We start from the raw sequence: 17,305 nt of genomic DNA, 5'->3' as shown, positions 1-17,305 counted from the left end.
TCAGTTCAACGTGAGACATCTTTAACATTGTTTCTTTGGATAAATGCACAGGTTGGAGCAAAAGAATAGAGTATGAGCCTGGCACTGGTTCCTTGGCTCTGTTTCCTGGGATGCATTTGGAGACGTGTGATGAGCCAATAACCTCCGTCGAAGCAACGGTTGAGCTGGAAACCAACCATATTGGTAAAGGCTGTGATAGAGACACCTACTCAGAGAAATCCATCCACAGGCTCTGTGGTAAGAATGCCTTTGTTAAAGTAAAAGTGGTCTCTCTTGCTTGCTGGTTTTTCTTTGAATTTTATGTTAGACCACAAATCAGTGAGTAGATCTGGTCTTCATTTATTTGCATGTAGTTTCCTGCAGCTTGTTTCCTGGCAGGCAGTGAAATTGCCTGAAGGTGACTTTTAAAATAATTCTCAAGTGTGGTAAAGAATCTCTTTCTTCTGCCTCTCCACTAGCTTGTGTACACTAATAATTTCCCTCACATGAGAGTCATGTTGAAGAGCTGAAAGAATGTTATCTGGGTGAAGGGTATAGCCATTAAAGGCTCTCTTTCTCTGAGCATGATGGATGTGATGGCTGCAATCTAAGAAATGCATGGTGAAAAACTAGATGAGAACACCACAGAAAGAGTGGTTTGGAAAAAAACCAGTTCCCTTGCATCAGAGAAATTCATACTGTGCTTGCCCCAGGAAGCCCTTGGCACCCACTTGTGCTGCAGTAAAAGGCTTTATGAGGAGTTTATGAATCCTTTGTAGCCAGTATGGAAGAATAGAGATTACAGGACAAATTATCACTGATTTATGTCTTGAACTTCAGTTGAAAGTCTGAACAGTGTGTAACCCCAGAGACCCAGGCAATTCCTGAGCTGTTCCCTGATTGAGGTCAGTGTGACGTTAAGAAGTGGGGAAAGGACAGCAAGCCAAGAACCTGCTTCTGCCTCTGCTATGATTAGACAGTGAGCTGGGAGGGGGTGCTTCTGCACTCCCTTCAACTGGGTGAACATGAGACTTAAAGGTGTTGAGAGAAAGGCATCACAGGCACGGGCCTGAGGGACAAGTGGCATTAATGAAACGGGTCCTGAGATGGAGGGGGGCAAAATGAGATTGTGCAGCTGTAGAGACAGTAAGGAAAACAATTTCAATGAGCTTAGTTGCTTACCCAGAAGCTACATTTTTGGAAATCATCACGATATCAGATGTCTGTAATTAGTGCCACATTATGTCAGAGGAGAATTGCTTGCTGTGTGATGGCAGTACATCATCCTGACAGTTGGTGCCGAAAATTTAGTGCTCAGAAAAGCAGTTTGGTTTGAAACTAGCAGTGGTCTTTTAAGTTTTTTATCTGATTCCCTTTTCACTGTAGGTGCTGCTTCTGGCACAGCTGAGCTGCTTCCCCCTCCCAGCAGTGCTGCAAACTGGACCGTGGGCCTTCCCACGGACAACGGCCACGACAGCGACCAGGTCTTCGAGTTCAACGGCACCCAGGCTGTGAAGGTTCCAGAGGGGGTTGTCACAGTCAACATGAAAGAGCCCTTCGTGATTTCGGTGTGGATGAGGCACGGGCCTGGGACCAGGGAGAAGGAGACAATTCTGTGCAACTCAGACAAGACAGGTGTGTCAGTATTTCGATTATAAACAGCCTTTTGGTTGGTTGGGTTTTTGTGTTCTGTGGCAGCACGTGTGACAACCTTCAGGTTTTTCTCTACCTTTTTTTTAAGTGAAATAAATGGACTTCAAAAGTCACTCTATTGTGCTTATGTATAGATTTGGCTTTAGATTATCCAGCTTCAGATTGGGCAGGCTTGGTTTTTCTAATTCTATTTCAGTTTACATTATGCACTTCTTTTGCTGTGCTGGATGACTTATTCTGGGAATGCAGTCCCGAGTTTGCATCTCCAAAGATAGCTCTGTTCTTATGCTGCCTGAAAACATTGAGATACATATATCAGGTCTAGTGGCAGCATTTGCTGCTGTATCTTTTTTTTTTCTAGGAGGATATAATTTCTCTCTCACCAGTGATGAAATTTTTTTTTCACTCTGTGCATAATTTCACTCTCTGTGAATGCTACAGACACAATAATTTTGAAAATGCTATTAATAAGAAGGAAATGTGATAACCCTGTTTCCATAATTGCTGCCTAATGGGGGCAAAAGAATTCCTGTCTTTGTTAAGCTGGAGCAGTGCATTTGGCCAGTGTATTAGAGACTTTATTTAATTGCTGCTAGGTCTTTCAAAGGAAACTACACTGAATATGTTTTAAATTTTATTTGAAAATAAGAAAGATTTGTCGTAAGAAAATATGAAAGATTCGTAGTACCCCAGAAGCATTTCTTTGAACAGGAGAAAAGTGACAGTCATTCAGAACCAGGTACAAATATTCTCTTTTCCTACCTTCACCTATTCCTCTTAATCAAACCCCAAACCTTCTTCATGGAAATGAGTGAACTGGAGAGAAAAAAGGCAAATTTAAATAGTTTTTCCTGGTTTACAGTGCATAGGCAGCAGACCTTCAAAACAACTTCTCCTGTTTTATTCCTTGGTTTGACCTAACCACGTAATTCTCGTGGCAGGTAGTTTCTGGTAGTATTTGCCTTCATTCTAAGGGTATATTAGGAAATATTGAAAGACTAAATCCAGGTTAGCTGGAGGGAGGCAGTTTGGACTGTACTGCACTGGAACAGTGCAGTCAGGCTCAGTGCTGTCAGACTGAAAGATTGACATGAGTTTGGTCTCTTTATATTCCCCACTTTCTTGGCTCATCCATGCCATGGCATGGATGATGCTGCTAAAATATTTCTTTTCCTTATTCTCACCCATTTCTCCAGCATTTCACCCTTGTGTTTATTTAAAATGGCAAATCCTTTAGAGCTGTGACTGCAGTTTTCTCTAAGGGAAGTGTGTGTACCTGCTCCAAACCAGGAACCAGAAGCTGTAGGAGCTGCTCCTTTGTAACAAAAAAAGCTCTGTTTGCAAAGAGAGCTCTTTTCTTTTTCTCCTGCTGATAGTTTATCTCTGGCTCTTCACTCCTATGCCCTGGTTTAGATTGGATTTGGAGAGACATGTCTGTTACTCGTGGGTTCTTCAGCAATGTTTGCCCTCACTGCTTCTACAAATGTTTCAGATTCCTCTTACTGTGCCTGACTAACTTCCACATTGGTTTATTCGTCCCGGTTACATGGAGATTTAAGTGTGAAATTGCAGAACAGGTGGATTTTGTGGAGTTCTGGGGGTTTCCAGGGAATAATGCTGTCCCTGAAACCTCTCGTGCAGACATGAACCGGCACCACTACACCCTCTACGTCCACAACTGCCGGCTCGTTTTCCTCTTCCGCCAGGACCCTTCGGAGGGAAAAACCTACAAACCTGCTGAATTCCACTGGAAGCTGAACCAGGTACCTTTGGAAGGACAGTTTGGTAGGATGTTAGAGTGCCAACCACCAGAGACCAAACTCCCTGGTGGTATAATTATTACTAAAGACTTGGACCCCAACGATACTTGTTTGACTTGTGATCAAGTGTCAGGTTCAGCTGCACCTTTTCATCTTGGGTGTGAAATAAAAAACCCAGTGTCATTCATCTGTGTTCACTGAATACGCTGTAAGGGGGGGTGCATGAGAAAATGGGAAGTATTCCAGAGGGCATGAAAAAACAGGAAATATTCCAGGTTGTTTACAGCGTTAAAGTACTACTGAATGTGGGACCTTTTCCAGAGCTCTGGATCTGAATGATAAAATAACCTTGAATATCTGTCAATTTATCAAGTTCTTTTAGTTGCTTTAGGTTGCTCTTGCAGGTCTGTTTTGCCAGTTACCCAAACAGTGAGTGACTTTGTAACACATCTAATTATATCCTAGTTTTTGTGCAGGGCAATGTGTGTTGTTTTAATAATAAAATACACACATATGTCCTTGTAGGAAAATTTCTACTTTCCAAAACCAGATCAGCTTTCACTGTAAATAATTCTGTCATGGAAGGCCTTTTCCAATTCAAAATATTTTTTTTTTTAGTGTTCTCTCTCAGAAAATACCTGTCCTCTGTCAAGTAATGTTGTCTTGTAACAGTATTTCAGGATGTGCTTGCATGTAGATATGTATTTTTAGATTGAAATAACGCTGTTATTCAGTATAAAAATTAAAGGAAGGGAAATACAGCAGCTTCCTGTGTTGGCAACAGAAGAAAAGAAACTTTTTATTAATGTTTGACAGTCAGTTTGCCTTTCAGATGTGTGCCATGTGTGTGCAACATCAGCTGTGTCTGTACAGGCTCGTGGATGTTGCATGTCTGCATGTGTTTATCAGCTCAGTTATTCAGCTGTAATGAATGTTTCCAACTCTCTTTGCTCAGGTGTGTGACAAGGAGTGGCATCACTACGTTGTCAACGTCGAGTTCCCTGCAGTGACTCTTTATGTAGATGGTGTTTCCTATGATCCTTTCCCAGTGACTGAGGATTACCCCCTGCACCCTTCCAAGATAGAAACACAGCTGGTGGTTGGAGCCTGTTGGCAAGGTAACTCTTTACAACATTTAATACTTTAATTAACTTTTTTTAATGATATCTCTGTGGTTATCTAGAATTACATGGCAGATCTTTTTAGTGCCTGAAAGATAACTTGATTTGCCTTCTGCAGGTTATTTTTTGCTCCTGGCTGGTATCACATATTTCCTCTTTTAGTCATTTTTTCCATGAGTGTTTGTTTTCTCGTTGGCCACGGGTGCTTGTGAAATACCAAGCTGCTCACCAAGCTGTATTCCACCAAAGTGGGTTTTGTGGTGACCATGGCAATACAGAGAGCTTTTAATTTTTATTATTATTATTGTTGTTGTTGTGATTCTTGCTATTTTTAATAATAGTTGCAAGAATCCTTTATATACTTCAGATTACTAAGCAGAACACTTAATTTCAAGTTGAAAAGCATATTGTAGAAAGAGTGTTCTCATTATTGCAACCATGACCAGCAGACAGTTCAGCAAAGCAGCACAGTGCTGCTGTCCTTGGATATTTTACCATTTCTGCTTATAAAAATAGACATCTGCTTTATTGTTTGCACATTGTGGCTTAAAATACAATATTCTGCAAGCTGTGAAGTGCTGATTCATGTGCTTTAATACTTTAAAACCTACTCTTCAGAGCTGGAGAAGAAGGAGGAGGATGCATCTGCACATGGATGCTGATTCCAGAGATCTTGGGAACAGAGCTCTTGCTCCATTGCTGAACTGCAGTGTTTGCTGATTAAATTAGATCCTGGCTGGTGTAAAACTGCTCTTTTTGGTTGGAGATAAAACAGTGTTAAATCATTCCTGTTTTATTTAGTTCCCATTATAGGCTGTAGTTGCTGTCTGCAGGAATGCACAGATGTGGCCTGGGAATGAGTGACAAATGGAAAGCTTTGAGATGTTTTAATCAAATTAACAGTCTTCTGTCTTATAATGTCTCTTTTCTCTGTGAGTTTTAAGGCTTTGAAGTGTGAATGAAGGTTAAATTATCTGTCCTCTCCATCAAATCTGTTATTTTGTGACAAGTTCACTATAATTCAGTATTAATGCTTTTTCAGGGCTAAATTGGTTCTGTTGTTTCTTCCTTGCATCAGTTATTTTGATTTCTCCATAATTCATCTCACTCTGTTTGTGACTTTTCCAACCAATCTCTTCTATCTCAAAGGGAAATTACAGTGACTGATTTTAAAGAAACTGGAGCTTGGAAACTCAGTTCCAGCTAAATGTATGGATTGTATAATGCCTTCCATGTATGTTCTGCATCCTAACAAAAACATGTACATTTAATTTAAAAACTCCTGTGCTTTCGTATTGGCACCATGATATGATTCTTTAATTTCTTCTGCCATGAGATTTCTTTTTAATGAAAGCAGACTGAAATAGGAGTATAAGACTCTGAAGTACAAGAACTGCCTTTTAAAAATTGCACCAAAAGCCTGATTTTTAGGGGATTAGAACACATGGTGAATAGAGTTTGCCAAAGGAGTGAAAAAATGGTTGTTAGTTTTGTCCTATCAAGACTTTAAAATAAATCAGGCTGCTCTAAGTTATATATACAGCTCACCTCCAAGGAGAGAGAGATTTTATGCTTTTGAAGAAGTTCTTTTAACATTTCTTTCAAAAGTTAAAAAGCTGTTTTTAATTTTGCTTCCATCTGATAAATTGACTGCTTAATATATGTGATGCTATTATTATGATGATAAAATCTGTGTTGGTAATGGCTTGTTTTGATCAGCTTTTAATACCTTTTGGTGCTTTGCTGTATTAGGCTGGATTTCACCTTAATTTCCCCTGAAATGGAGCCAGCTGATTTACAGTCTCATTACCAGCAGTGGGTTGTGGGAGGTTTTGCTCTCTGGCTTAATCCAGTTTCTACTGGTTTTACTGCAGGGTTGTGTGTGGGGCTCTTTGGGTTGTCTTGCCATGACTTTTTATGTTCTTGTAACAACACAGTGATGCTTCTTCCCTGCATTGCAGCTCTTCATGTTTCAAAAGAACTCCTAATCCTTGAGAAGCTGGGTGGGGGATGAGCAGACTTTTGGGGGAAGGACCATTTGTATTTTCTGTGAGAAGAGTTTGCCAAACTGTAACGACTTGGTCCTTTCCCTCTTGTCCCTTTCTTTTGTCTTACTTTTCCACAGAATATACAGGAAATGAGAATGACAATGAAACTGTGCCCGAGACCTCTGCAGGTTGCTGGAGTTTTTTCCCTACTGTTTTATTTCATTTTTAAGCCAAGACATTGCTTCATCTCACCCAGAGCATGAACCGCAGCATCGCATTCGGGCCATTGACCTTCACATAATCCTCTCCTAGGCTTGTTTCTTCGTTGTGCTTCTATTTGCAGAGCTTCATCAGCTGACATTTTGCTTGGTTTTGGGGGGGAGTTTGGTTTTTTTTTGTTTGGTTTGTGTTTGGTTTGGTTTTGTTGTTTTTTTTTTTTGGTTGCATCCAAACACGCCTCCATGTACAAATCTGGGGATGGCAGTGAAGTGGTGTCAGTAAGTTGCTGTTATAAAATATCAGCCATCATTTCTTTCACCCAGTTTTGTTAAAATATAAGTGCCCCTCATCCTGTATAAATACATGTGTTTGTGTGTAGGTATGTGTGTTTATTATAGAATTATTCAGGATGTTGGGAAGGACCTCTGGGAGTCAGGTGGCCCTGCTCCCCACTCACAGTAAGACTGATTTCATATTTAGATCAGTCTACTCATAAAGACAGACCTGTAATTTAAAGGGGATACTCATTAATCAGAAATTTATATAAAATTCTGATTACACTGAATGGGGAAGAAAAAAGCTCTGGCTACCAGGCATTTCAGATTGTCTTAACAGGGTTGGATTTTCTTAGAAATTTTTACTTATAGTTCAGTTTTGTCTTGAATTGAGACCTTTAAAGTTAGTGTGTATTTCTGAAAGTGAATTCAAGATGTGAACTCTTTCTGTAAAGTTTAAGAATTCCTGGAATTTTTTTAATTTGGCAAGGAGGTAGCAGCATCCAGGGGTTCAAAGCTGGAGCTGTACAAATCTAAATTGCAAATTGTATCATTTGTAATGGGACAATTCCCCACTGAATATTATTTTGAGTTATACCAGGGATCTTTTATCACTTGGAATCTTGAAAACAAGCTTAGACATCTCTAAAAATTAAGTTGCTTAGTGAGTGATGGCCTTGAAATACAGATTTCCAGGTGGTGTTCTGTGGCCCCTGTTAATTAGCAAGATGGACTTAGGTGATGATTGTGATGTCGAGGAATAGCTGCAACTGAGGTTGCAGTTCATCAAACTTAACCCAGATATCTAAAAGTGAGTTACCTGAGTTAAAAATGCACATCTGAGTCTGCTCAGAGAAGGGGCTCCTTTAGAGGGGGGCAGGTAACTCTTGGACACCTTTTTCAGAATGAGCTGAATGACTTTGTGAAGTCCCTTCCTGCCCCTTGACTGCCAGGAGAGCCTGCAGGGCTGGGTTTGGGGGTGGATAACTCACCCCTGGAGGATGGATCCTGCTGGGCGTTGCCTTTGCAGAGATCCCAGTGACAGGAGGTGTCATTTCCTCAGCTTGAAACGTCACGTTCTGTGGTTCATCCCCCCGGCCCTGCCTTCCATTCCCACCTCGCCGGGTGGGATTCCTTTGGAGCTGTTTGTCCCGGGCCCGGCGGTTCCGGGTGGCCCCGGCTGTCTGAGGGCCACGTGCATGGTGGACTGTGGAACTCTCTTTGTGCTTGACCATGATCACGAGGTTTAACCCCCAGATGGGTCAAAACTAACCCGCATGCGTGTCACACTCTGTGCACCAGGAGGCATATTTGTTGTTTTACAAAAGAAAAGAGGAAAAAGAATCAAAGCAAGTGAAGGTTTTTTTCCCTCCCTCGCTCCCTTCCCGAAGGTGGAGAGCTCCGCATGGCGCAGTTTTTCCGAGGGAATCTGGCGGGTTTGATGATCCGTTCTGGGAAACTGGAGAACAAGAAGGTCATCGACTGTCTCTACACCTGCAAGGAGGGGCTGGATTTGCAGATGCCTGATGGTGTTGGCAAAGGGGTGAAGGTAAAGTTGCAGATGAAGCAATGGACATGTTCCCTTTTGCTCACTACTGATGGGTACAGGTTTTGCTGGCAGAGTTAATTGGGGTGTCCCAAATAAAACAAGCTCAGCCCTTGTGGCTTTTTGCATTAAAATTGCCTAAAACCTGGGAAATCTTTCTTGTGTGAATATGGCCGTAGTGGAGTTAAAGAGAACACAGTAACTCTCATCTTGAAGTCTGGAAGAGGCATTCCATATTTGTGGGCCTCTATTTAACCAGCTGTACCAGGGTGTCTGATAAAAGAGATTCTTAACAAGCAGTTCATAAAACGAGATTTAACTTGCCTGGCTTTTTTAGTAGCAAGGCTGTTTGAGCAGAGCTAAATTTCTCCTTTATATCAGCTGCCTCTCTTCCATATTACCAGAACCCAGAACTATGTTAAGTGCCTAGAAATTTTTTAAGGGATGAAACACTAAATATATTCCACAGGAATGAGGCAGTGAATAGGGAGGTTAGCCTGTGTGCCACAGGGCCAGTAAATAATGCCCTTTTTGCTTTGAACATGGATGCAATTATCCTGCATTGACCAGGCTGAGCAGTGCTGAGCTCCAGTTGGAATTGCCAGACCACGTTGGGTGTTCTCTTATGGTTTTCTTCTGTTGTTTCAGATCCACATGAACCCCAGTCAGTCAACACTGACCATAGAAGGGGATGACATTGAGAGGGTTGACAAGGCCATGCAGCACATTTCCTACCTGAATTCCCGCCAGTTCCCAACTCCCGGCATTCGGAGGCTGAAGATCACCAGCGTTGTCAAGTATGTCCTGGGGCTGAGATAATCCATCCCTGGCAGGGCTGGTGGAGCCTGGAATGGTGTCCTTGTGTCTCAGTGGGGAGAAACAAAGGAGCCTTGGTGTATGAGACCGTCTCACACGTGAATACAGAAATGTTTTCTACACCAGCACTGTTTCCTTCCTGGCAATGGAGGAAGGAGTAAGACAGGAATGTCTTGCCAGTCACTGCCTTCATTAGAGGTGTTACCTGTGGCTGTGAGTCAGAGCATAGAAACGGGGCCAAATGGTAACTGTAAGTAAAAATTAACTGTAAGATTGCTCCCCAGGTGGGGAATTCCTGCTTTCCGATGCAGCTGCTGAATTTATCTGAGGCTCTTGGGTCTGAGACAGCTTTTCAAAGATTTATAAAGCAATTACTGGGTGGAATTGTGCCTCCCTCCCAGATAACCTCAACTTCTTCTGTCTCCCAGGTGTTTCAATGAAGAGGCCTGTGTCTCCATCCCCTCTGTGGAGGGATATGTCATGGTCTTGCAGCCAGAGGAGCCAAAAATCAGCCTGAGTGGGATCAACCACTTTGCCCGCTCTGCCTCCGAGTTTGAGAGCTCCGAGGGCGTTTCCCTCTTCCCTGAGCTTCGCATCATCAGCACCATCACCCGCGAGGTGGAGCCGGAGGGGGATGGAGATGAGGATCCCACAGGTAACAACACCCTGCTGAGCTTCCACTGTGCCCACCTTCACCTCACTCACTGATCCCCTTGGAGGATCTATTATATCATTTCTCATATCATCTCACATCTCATATTTCTTATGATATCTCATATTTCTTATGATATCTCATATTTCTTATGATATCTCATATTTCTTATGATATCTCATATTTCTTATAATATGTCATCTCTCATCTCTCATCTCATCATATATCATATATCATATCATCTCATATATCATATCATCTCATCTCATATCTCATATATCATATATCATTTCTCATCTCATCTCTCATGTCATATATCATCTCATATGTCATTATATATGATATATCATGTCATATCATATATCATATGTCATATCATCTCATATATCATGTCATCATGTCATATTATATTTATTATATATTTATATATTATTATATTGTATATTTTTTATATATATATGATATTTTATATTATATTCTATATTATCTCCTTAATACAGAATCTAGTAGGGGAAATAAGATGTAGGTCCTCTGCTCTGGGCTAACAAAAACTTACTGGAAATGATAGTAAGCCCAGGCCATTATCCTCATTTAAATATCCCTTGTTTGAGTTTTGTGTTTTATTTTTTTAATCATTATTTCATGAATACTTGCTCTCTTCAGGCCCAGATTCTAATATTTGCTCTGGGAGAAGAGTTTGCATGTGACACTTTGTAGCTCCTGGGCTCCTGTCTCCTTCAGCTGTGTTTCTGCTGATGGGTTTGGCTTTTCCTCTGCTTTTTAGTGCAAGAGTCTTTGGTATCTGAGGAGATCATGCACAACCTGGACACGTGTGAGGTGACAGTGCTGGGGGAGGAGCTGAACCAGGAGCAGGAGAGCCTGGAGATCGACATGACCCGGCTGCAGCAGAAGGGAATCGAGATGAGCAGCTCCAACCTGGGCATGATCATCACAGGTGGGGCTCCTGCTGCTGGTGCTCTTGTGGGAGGGGTCTGCAGGCAGCACCAAGGGAACAGTGTTCTCTGGAGAGGTGGTTTCTAACACCTTACTCCAGATATTCCATTTTCTTTTACAATTTCAAGTTTGGACCATTTTTAGAATTCCAGACACAACCGTTTTGGTGGAAGGCTGTGATTCTAGAAAACACATCATTCTAGAACCTTCTTTGTGTTCTTTTCTCCTGTCTCAAATTGCAGGTTATCTCTGGACTGTGGAAATGGAGTTACACTTTGCCCCAGAAAAGGCTTGTTCCTTGCACAGATAATCCAGTGCCTGGGAACATCATTCCTTTGTGGTTTATATTCAGAATACATTAAAATATTCTAAAGAAAGGCTCCCCAAATCCCTTCAAAGACCAGCTGGGTCTGAGATTTTATCACAAAATCCATCCACAGGATTTCACTGGAGCCACATTGTGTCTGTGGTGGTACTTTATGTCTCCTAACTGAAAATCCATCACCCAAGAAAACTTCTACTGAAGAGAGGGTGTGATACCTGTCCAGTGTATGATGGTGCATTCGAATCCTTTGCAGAGTAACTGTTTTCCCCGTGTGTTTTTCTCCCCAGGGGTGGATACTATGGCTAATTATGAGGAAGTGTTGCATTTGATACGCTACAGGAACTGGCACACGGTGTCTCTCTTCGACAGAAAGTTCAAGTTGGTCTGTTCGGAGCTCAACGGGCGCTACATCAGCAACGAGTTCAAAGTGGAGGTTTGTGAGCTCAGCTGGGCACTCTGAGCAGCTCTAGAGCATGGCTGGCTTAGGAGGATGGAGGTTGTTGCCTCAGCTGATAGATAATGGATCAGCCACTGGCTTAGATTTTCGTCCTGTAAATAAATATTAGTAAATGTGAGCATTTCGGGTTGTATTTCATATATAAACGTGTCTTAGTCCTACATTCCAGCTGTAAATAAGAAGCTGTAAATAAGGTGAAACTGTTGTGTTGTAGAAGAAATACAAACTGAAGGTGAAAAGGTTGAATTGAAAACACGTTTAGCAAATGGAGTGGGAGTGGTGCTCCCAGAGAGCTTCGTGTGTAACTTCTGGGCCCTTCACTGTGTGTGGTGCCTAAATTTCTGACACTTTTAGGACTTCTGTAAGAGCACAGACAGGCTAAAATTGCCTTTCCTCTGCAGCAGGTTAGAGGGTCATTATTACTTAGTGTACTTACATCAGATATATGGGAGGACAGCAGAATATGACATTAAGGGCAGTAAAATTTCCAGTGCTGGAATGTGGAATGATTTATATTGGGGAGGAACTGCCACATAACTTGACATCTTTGAGCTCTGAGCTTGAATTTCCACATTTTAAAGCTGACCAAGGGACTGACAGCAAAGCCACCACAGTATTTGCCACCACTGGGGTGGTGGTGGTGGGCTGGGAGCCCCTGGTGTTCCAGAACAGATATTTTTGTGTTTTGTTTCCTGAGGAAATCCTGTGAGCTTGAGTTGGGATTTACCAAACTCTGGAAGTGCAAGTGCTTTCCTTGTTGTGTAGTAAAACACAAGTTCCCCTCTCTTCCTGCTGTGCAGGGGCAGGTCCCCTGGGTCTGTTCCACCACAGGAGGGGCACGTTTAGCTCTGCTGGTTTAGCAAGGAAACGTGGAATATTTGTGATGAGCTTCCACTTGTGCCTAAAAGTCAGCTCTGCTAAGTGGGGGTTAAACTTGAAAGAGTAGTTTCTTTCTTAACACTTTGACTGTAATAAGGAATTTTTGTCTTTGCTGTTAGCTGAAAATATACAGCAGAATAAAAGAGATGGGAATGAAGGAAATGCAATTAATGGTTAGATATCTTTGTATATGCTGTTATTTCAGAGTTAAAGTGGCTGGCTACCAAATTTGGTAATAAACTGGCTTTATCTCTTTTATTCTGAACTACTAGAGTCTCTACACCAGCTTGCCAGACTAAAACAGATTTGAGAGCTGTGAAACCAAAGGATTTTGTGACAAGAAGTGGAAAATATGAGGAGCCACTGCTTGGGATGGCTGTCCCCTGAGGAAAGCCACTGCTGTGTTGAAGGGGGATTGGATGCCTGCCCTGGGAAATAGATTATTTTTTTTGTTGTTGTTTTAATTTTTTTTTCTCTTTCATTTCTGTCTCTTCAGAACTAAACTTGTTGGATTTCTGGAGTTTAACCCTTTGTCCCTGTCCCCAGGTGAACGTGATCCACACTGCCAGCCCCGTGGAACACGCCAACCACATCGCGGCGCAGCCGCAGTTCGTTCACCCCGTGCATCATTCCTTTGTGGACCTCTCTGGTCACAACTTGGCCAACCCTCATCCCTTTTCAGGTCAGGATTCTCTATAGAGTTGAGCTGGTTGTATTCTGTTGTTAAAATGTCCAGCAGGCTTCTTGCTGCAGAGAGGGTTTTTTCCAGAGTTTAAACCAGTGACTGATAATCCAGGCAACTCCTCGGGCCTGTTCTGCTCTTGCCCAAGCCAGATTCCTAAAGATCCAGGATTCCTTTTCCTGCTGGGAGAAGAGCTTTCTGTTGGTGTGTGTGTTGGAAAATGGGAGGGACTTGATAAAGGGCTGTGAGGAACTGGGACAGTGTTTCTGAATGGCACGAGGAAAGAACTGCAGTGATATTCCCTTGATGACTCATGGGGTCTGCCCTTTCTGTTTTAATTACATTAATTTGGCAAGAGTGTAGGATGTGAGAGGAAGAAAAACAGGCAATTTAGAGAGGAGTCCATGTGGTGGAATCTACTTTCCATGTGTTTTCAGTCCTTCAGATTGATGTAATTATATTTAAGGAACTGAGGTTTAGTTCTTCCTCTCCAACTGACTTTTTAAGTGGCTGTGGCCAAAGTGCCTCTGTAGGTACATGAGGATTTGTGCAGTGCAGGTGATGGTTACTGGCACTGTGGAAGAGTTACCACTGCCATGTAAGGAACCCCTTTTCTTTTCTCCTTGCAGTTGTTCCCAGCACAGCCACTGTTGTGATTGTTGTCTGTGTGAGTTTCCTGGTGTTTATGATTATCCTGGGAGTGTTCAGGATCCGAGCTGCACATCAGAGGACGATGCGTGACCAGGACACTGGGAAGGAAAATGAGATGGATTGGGATGACTCTGCTTTGACCATCACTGTGAACCCCATGGAGGTAAAACCCTGTGGAGCTGGGGCTCAGCACTGAACCAAAAATGCCCTTTTCTATCTGTAAGGGGTGGGATTGTCCATGGGCAGATGAGAAGAGCAGAACCAACCCCTGAGCACAGAGCAGAGACTGGGAATTTTGAATGAATGTGCCAAATACCAAGAGCAGTTATATTTGGGATCTTGCAGGGGTTAGAGCTTCATGATACAAGATGGAATTTTGCAGGCCAGTGTCCAGCACGTGCTGCACACTGCCTTAACCAGCCTGGTCTGGTCCAAACTGGCAGGAATTTATCATCAAAACATCTGTGTTTGTAATCCTCCTTGGTGTGTCCTACTGCAAGATCCTTCTCCAGCAGAATTTGCAGGACTGGATCACCCTTCAGCATCAGCTTGTGTAGAGGGCCAGGGTTGACAGCAGAGTCACAGAGCCCTTCCACAGAGGGCTCCTGCCTTTGTCTTCTCTGCTTGCCTAATTCCTGCTGAGCTTTTAAAACCAGCAAGGCATCTGCAACAGCCCTTTGTCAACACAGTGCTTTGAATAAAGAATAAAAAGAATTTTGGCAAGTGTGGTAATGACAGTTAATTTTTGTTTTAACAGACTTATGAGGACCAACACAGCAGTGAAGAGGAAGAGGAGGAGGAGGAAGAAGAAAGTGAAGATGGAGAAGAAGATGACATCACTAGTGCAGAGTCTGAAAGCAGCGAGGAGGAGGAGGGAGAGCAGGAGGAGGACCAACAGAATGTTAATAGACAGCAACAGCTGGAATGGGATGACTCCACCCTCAGCTATTGATTCCCGCTGTTCCCTTTGTCTTTCTGTTCCCGCTCTAGAAGACTCCACTGTAACACACTCCATTGGTACCGAGGATTCATGTGTTTAAAACAAAAAAAATTCATTCTGGCCAGTAGATTGACCCCCCCCACCTCCTGTGTTTGTGTTCTGTCAGTCCCTGATGTTTAGGGTTGTAGTTTAGCACCTCTTCCTTCAGCCTTGCCTCAGTGACTGGATTTTTTTTACGCTCTGTGAGGAACCACCTTGCACTTTTTTCTTCATGTCATCTCAGCTAAGTGACTCTACAGCTCTGTAGCCATTGCACATGAATTTCTGAACTGTCTTTTTTTGCTCAGTGAAACAAACTTGGCTTTGTTCCTTTTTTTCCTCTTTCTAAAAGATGCAAAGATTGCTTGTTGACAAAGGGTAAAGCTGCTCATTTCAGCCTGTTGATTTCTTTTTAATTTTTTTCCCCCCGAATTAGTGCATGTGTAAAGTGGCAGAATGAGGTTAATATGTAGAAGATTAACAAGACTTTTTAATATTTTGTAAATATCTTGGAATTATGTAATTATGTCATTTGTGGTAGTGAAAAACAGGGAATTGGGGTTTAAAACACGCTAAAGTGAAAAATCATGCAGCATGAACTATTACAAGTCTCATCCTACTGCAGCAGGAGCACGGGCACAGTTCTTAGTGTAGATGTTCAGTAACTCTGTCCTTGGCCTTGACTCGATGTGCGCTCCCCGCTCTCCCTCAGTTCCTTCCTTTTCTTTAACCCCCTTTATTTTGCAGAGGGAACACAAGCTTGTGAGAAATTGTAAAGGCTTTAGGAGCCTCTGCAGAGGTTCAGCTGCCCTGTGCAATACAGTTATTGGGGTTTCATTTTTATTTTTTTATTTTTTTTTAAAATTTTTCTTTTCCCTCTCCAATTAAGTCTTGGCATATAAGGGCTTTTAAGTTATTGGGGGAAAAAAACACTACATGGATGGTGGGCAGATCCATGGGGCTGTGGGGTGTTGCCACAGCTCCTGTTAATTCCAGGGAGGCTGCCTGTAGTCCAGTGCTGGGCTGTTGGTACTGACAGGGTGGGTGTTTGTAAGTGATGGATTGTAATGAAGCTGGAGAGCCTGAGCCCTGGGGACCTGTGCACCTTGGCTACCAGTCTACATAAATAGGGGTTTGGGGTTTTTTTTAGTTGTTCATTTTTTTCCTGATTTGGCAGGGGGAGGATTTGGGGTGTAGCTGATCCCACTGACCACTCCTGTTCCTCCCCTGCAGCCCCTTGTACAGTAACTCGGACTGTCGGTGTTTTAAGCCTTTGTTTACACTTAGTAATTGTGTTTTCCTGCTGGTGAAAAACTGTAGCATAAATCACCCAACCAGAAAACCTTGGGAATCATGTTACTGTTATTCCAAGTGGAGCTGACTGGGATTGTTTTCCATCACAGTTCTGACTTGGGACTGCAAAGGACAAAAGCTGGAAGGTACGAAAGTGCTGCTGCCCCGGGGTGGGGAGTGCTGGTTTTTCTGTCAGGCAGGGCTCGTTTAACTTTCTTTGGTCTTATGCAGAGTCTTGAATAATGAATTTCTGCTTGATTTCTATGGAGGTGGATTAAAGAGTAACTTGTTTTGCTTGTAACAGGAGCCTGGGACTGCATTCCCTCCTCAGCACGGTAAGCCAAGCTCCAGTGTTTGCTGGTGGGTGCAGAGCCCACACGTGTCACACACAGCAGGGCCAGGGGCACTGGGGACTGTGCCAGAGGAGCCAAAAGGTGGGGCACAAAGGGTCCTAATTAACCGAGAGAGATAAAAGATTAAGGGCTGTTCCAAATGCTTGTACAGTTTGCTTTCCAGAGCAGACCTGTTCTCACCTCGTGGTGTAACAGGACCTGTGGTGGGTTTGATCCGGGGGAGCCTTGACTGTGGAGTGCCTTTACAATAGGAGATGGACCTGGAAGCAGGGAAGAGAACCCACACCAGAGCTTACCGGTTTTTTGGGGTTGTTTTGGGGTTTGTTTTGGGTTTTTTTTTAAATGTAAAATTTTAGATTTCTAAAACGGGAAAATGGTTTTGACTACTTACGTGGTAATTAACTGCTAGTTTTAAGTAAACTGGGAAACTTTTAACTTATGTCTGACAGTTGTCCTGTGTTAATGTGTAGAAGACTTATCCTTCCATATACTGTTGCTGTAGCTGCTGTATTTTAGACCAAAACTGATCATGACTTAATGGTGATACTGAGGGGTTGTAACGTCCTGATGCAGTTTGTAGCCACTGTGGGTATAACTTTTCAGATGTGTATATTGGTAACAGGTCAGTTTGGAAAGTCTATAAGCTACAATAAATTTCTGGTTCTAAAGGTTGTTTGCATTTATTTTTTCCCGAGTGGAACAAAGTAGAATCAAATAATATAA

The 17,305-nt window shown here is 42.6% G+C and overlaps 1 protein-coding gene across 4 annotated transcripts in view; it reads left to right on the top strand.

The window, feature by feature from the left end:
- Positions 1–17,250, top strand: part of CLSTN1 (calsyntenin 1) — a 37,617-nt gene extending 20,367 nt beyond the window's left edge. For 2 of the 4 annotated variants that reach the window (XM_064678520.1, XM_064678517.1), the window contains 13 exons: positions 52–237; positions 1,366–1,614; positions 3,274–3,395; positions 4,348–4,510; positions 6,639–6,689; positions 8,387–8,544; positions 9,190–9,338; positions 9,786–10,012; positions 10,794–10,964; positions 11,576–11,721; positions 13,171–13,306; positions 13,936–14,120; positions 14,715–17,250. In XM_064678520.1, coding sequence (XP_064534590.1) covers positions 52–237; positions 1,366–1,614; positions 3,274–3,395; positions 4,348–4,510; positions 6,639–6,689; positions 8,387–8,544; positions 9,190–9,338; positions 9,786–10,012; positions 10,794–10,964; positions 11,576–11,721; positions 13,171–13,306; positions 13,936–14,120; positions 14,715–14,909 — 2,138 coding nt within the window. In that variant the 3' untranslated portion in view covers positions 14,910–17,250. The remainder of the gene's footprint in view (positions 1–51; positions 238–1,365; positions 1,615–3,273; positions 3,396–4,347; positions 4,511–6,638; positions 6,690–8,386; positions 8,545–9,189; positions 9,339–9,785; positions 10,013–10,793; positions 10,965–11,575; positions 11,722–13,170; positions 13,307–13,935; positions 14,121–14,714) is intronic. The other 2 variants (XM_064678519.1, XM_064678518.1) reach the window with 1 other exon arrangement.
- The last annotated feature ends 55 nt before the right edge of the window (positions 17,251–17,305 follow it).

This window comes from Pseudopipra pipra, chromosome 22 (genome assembly GCF_036250125.1).
Source record: "Pseudopipra pipra isolate bDixPip1 chromosome 22, bDixPip1.hap1, whole genome shotgun sequence".
In the NCBI taxonomy this organism is placed as follows: domain Eukaryota; kingdom Metazoa; phylum Chordata; class Aves; order Passeriformes; family Pipridae; genus Pseudopipra; species Pseudopipra pipra.
This window is presented reverse-complemented; position numbering and strand designations above follow the sequence as displayed.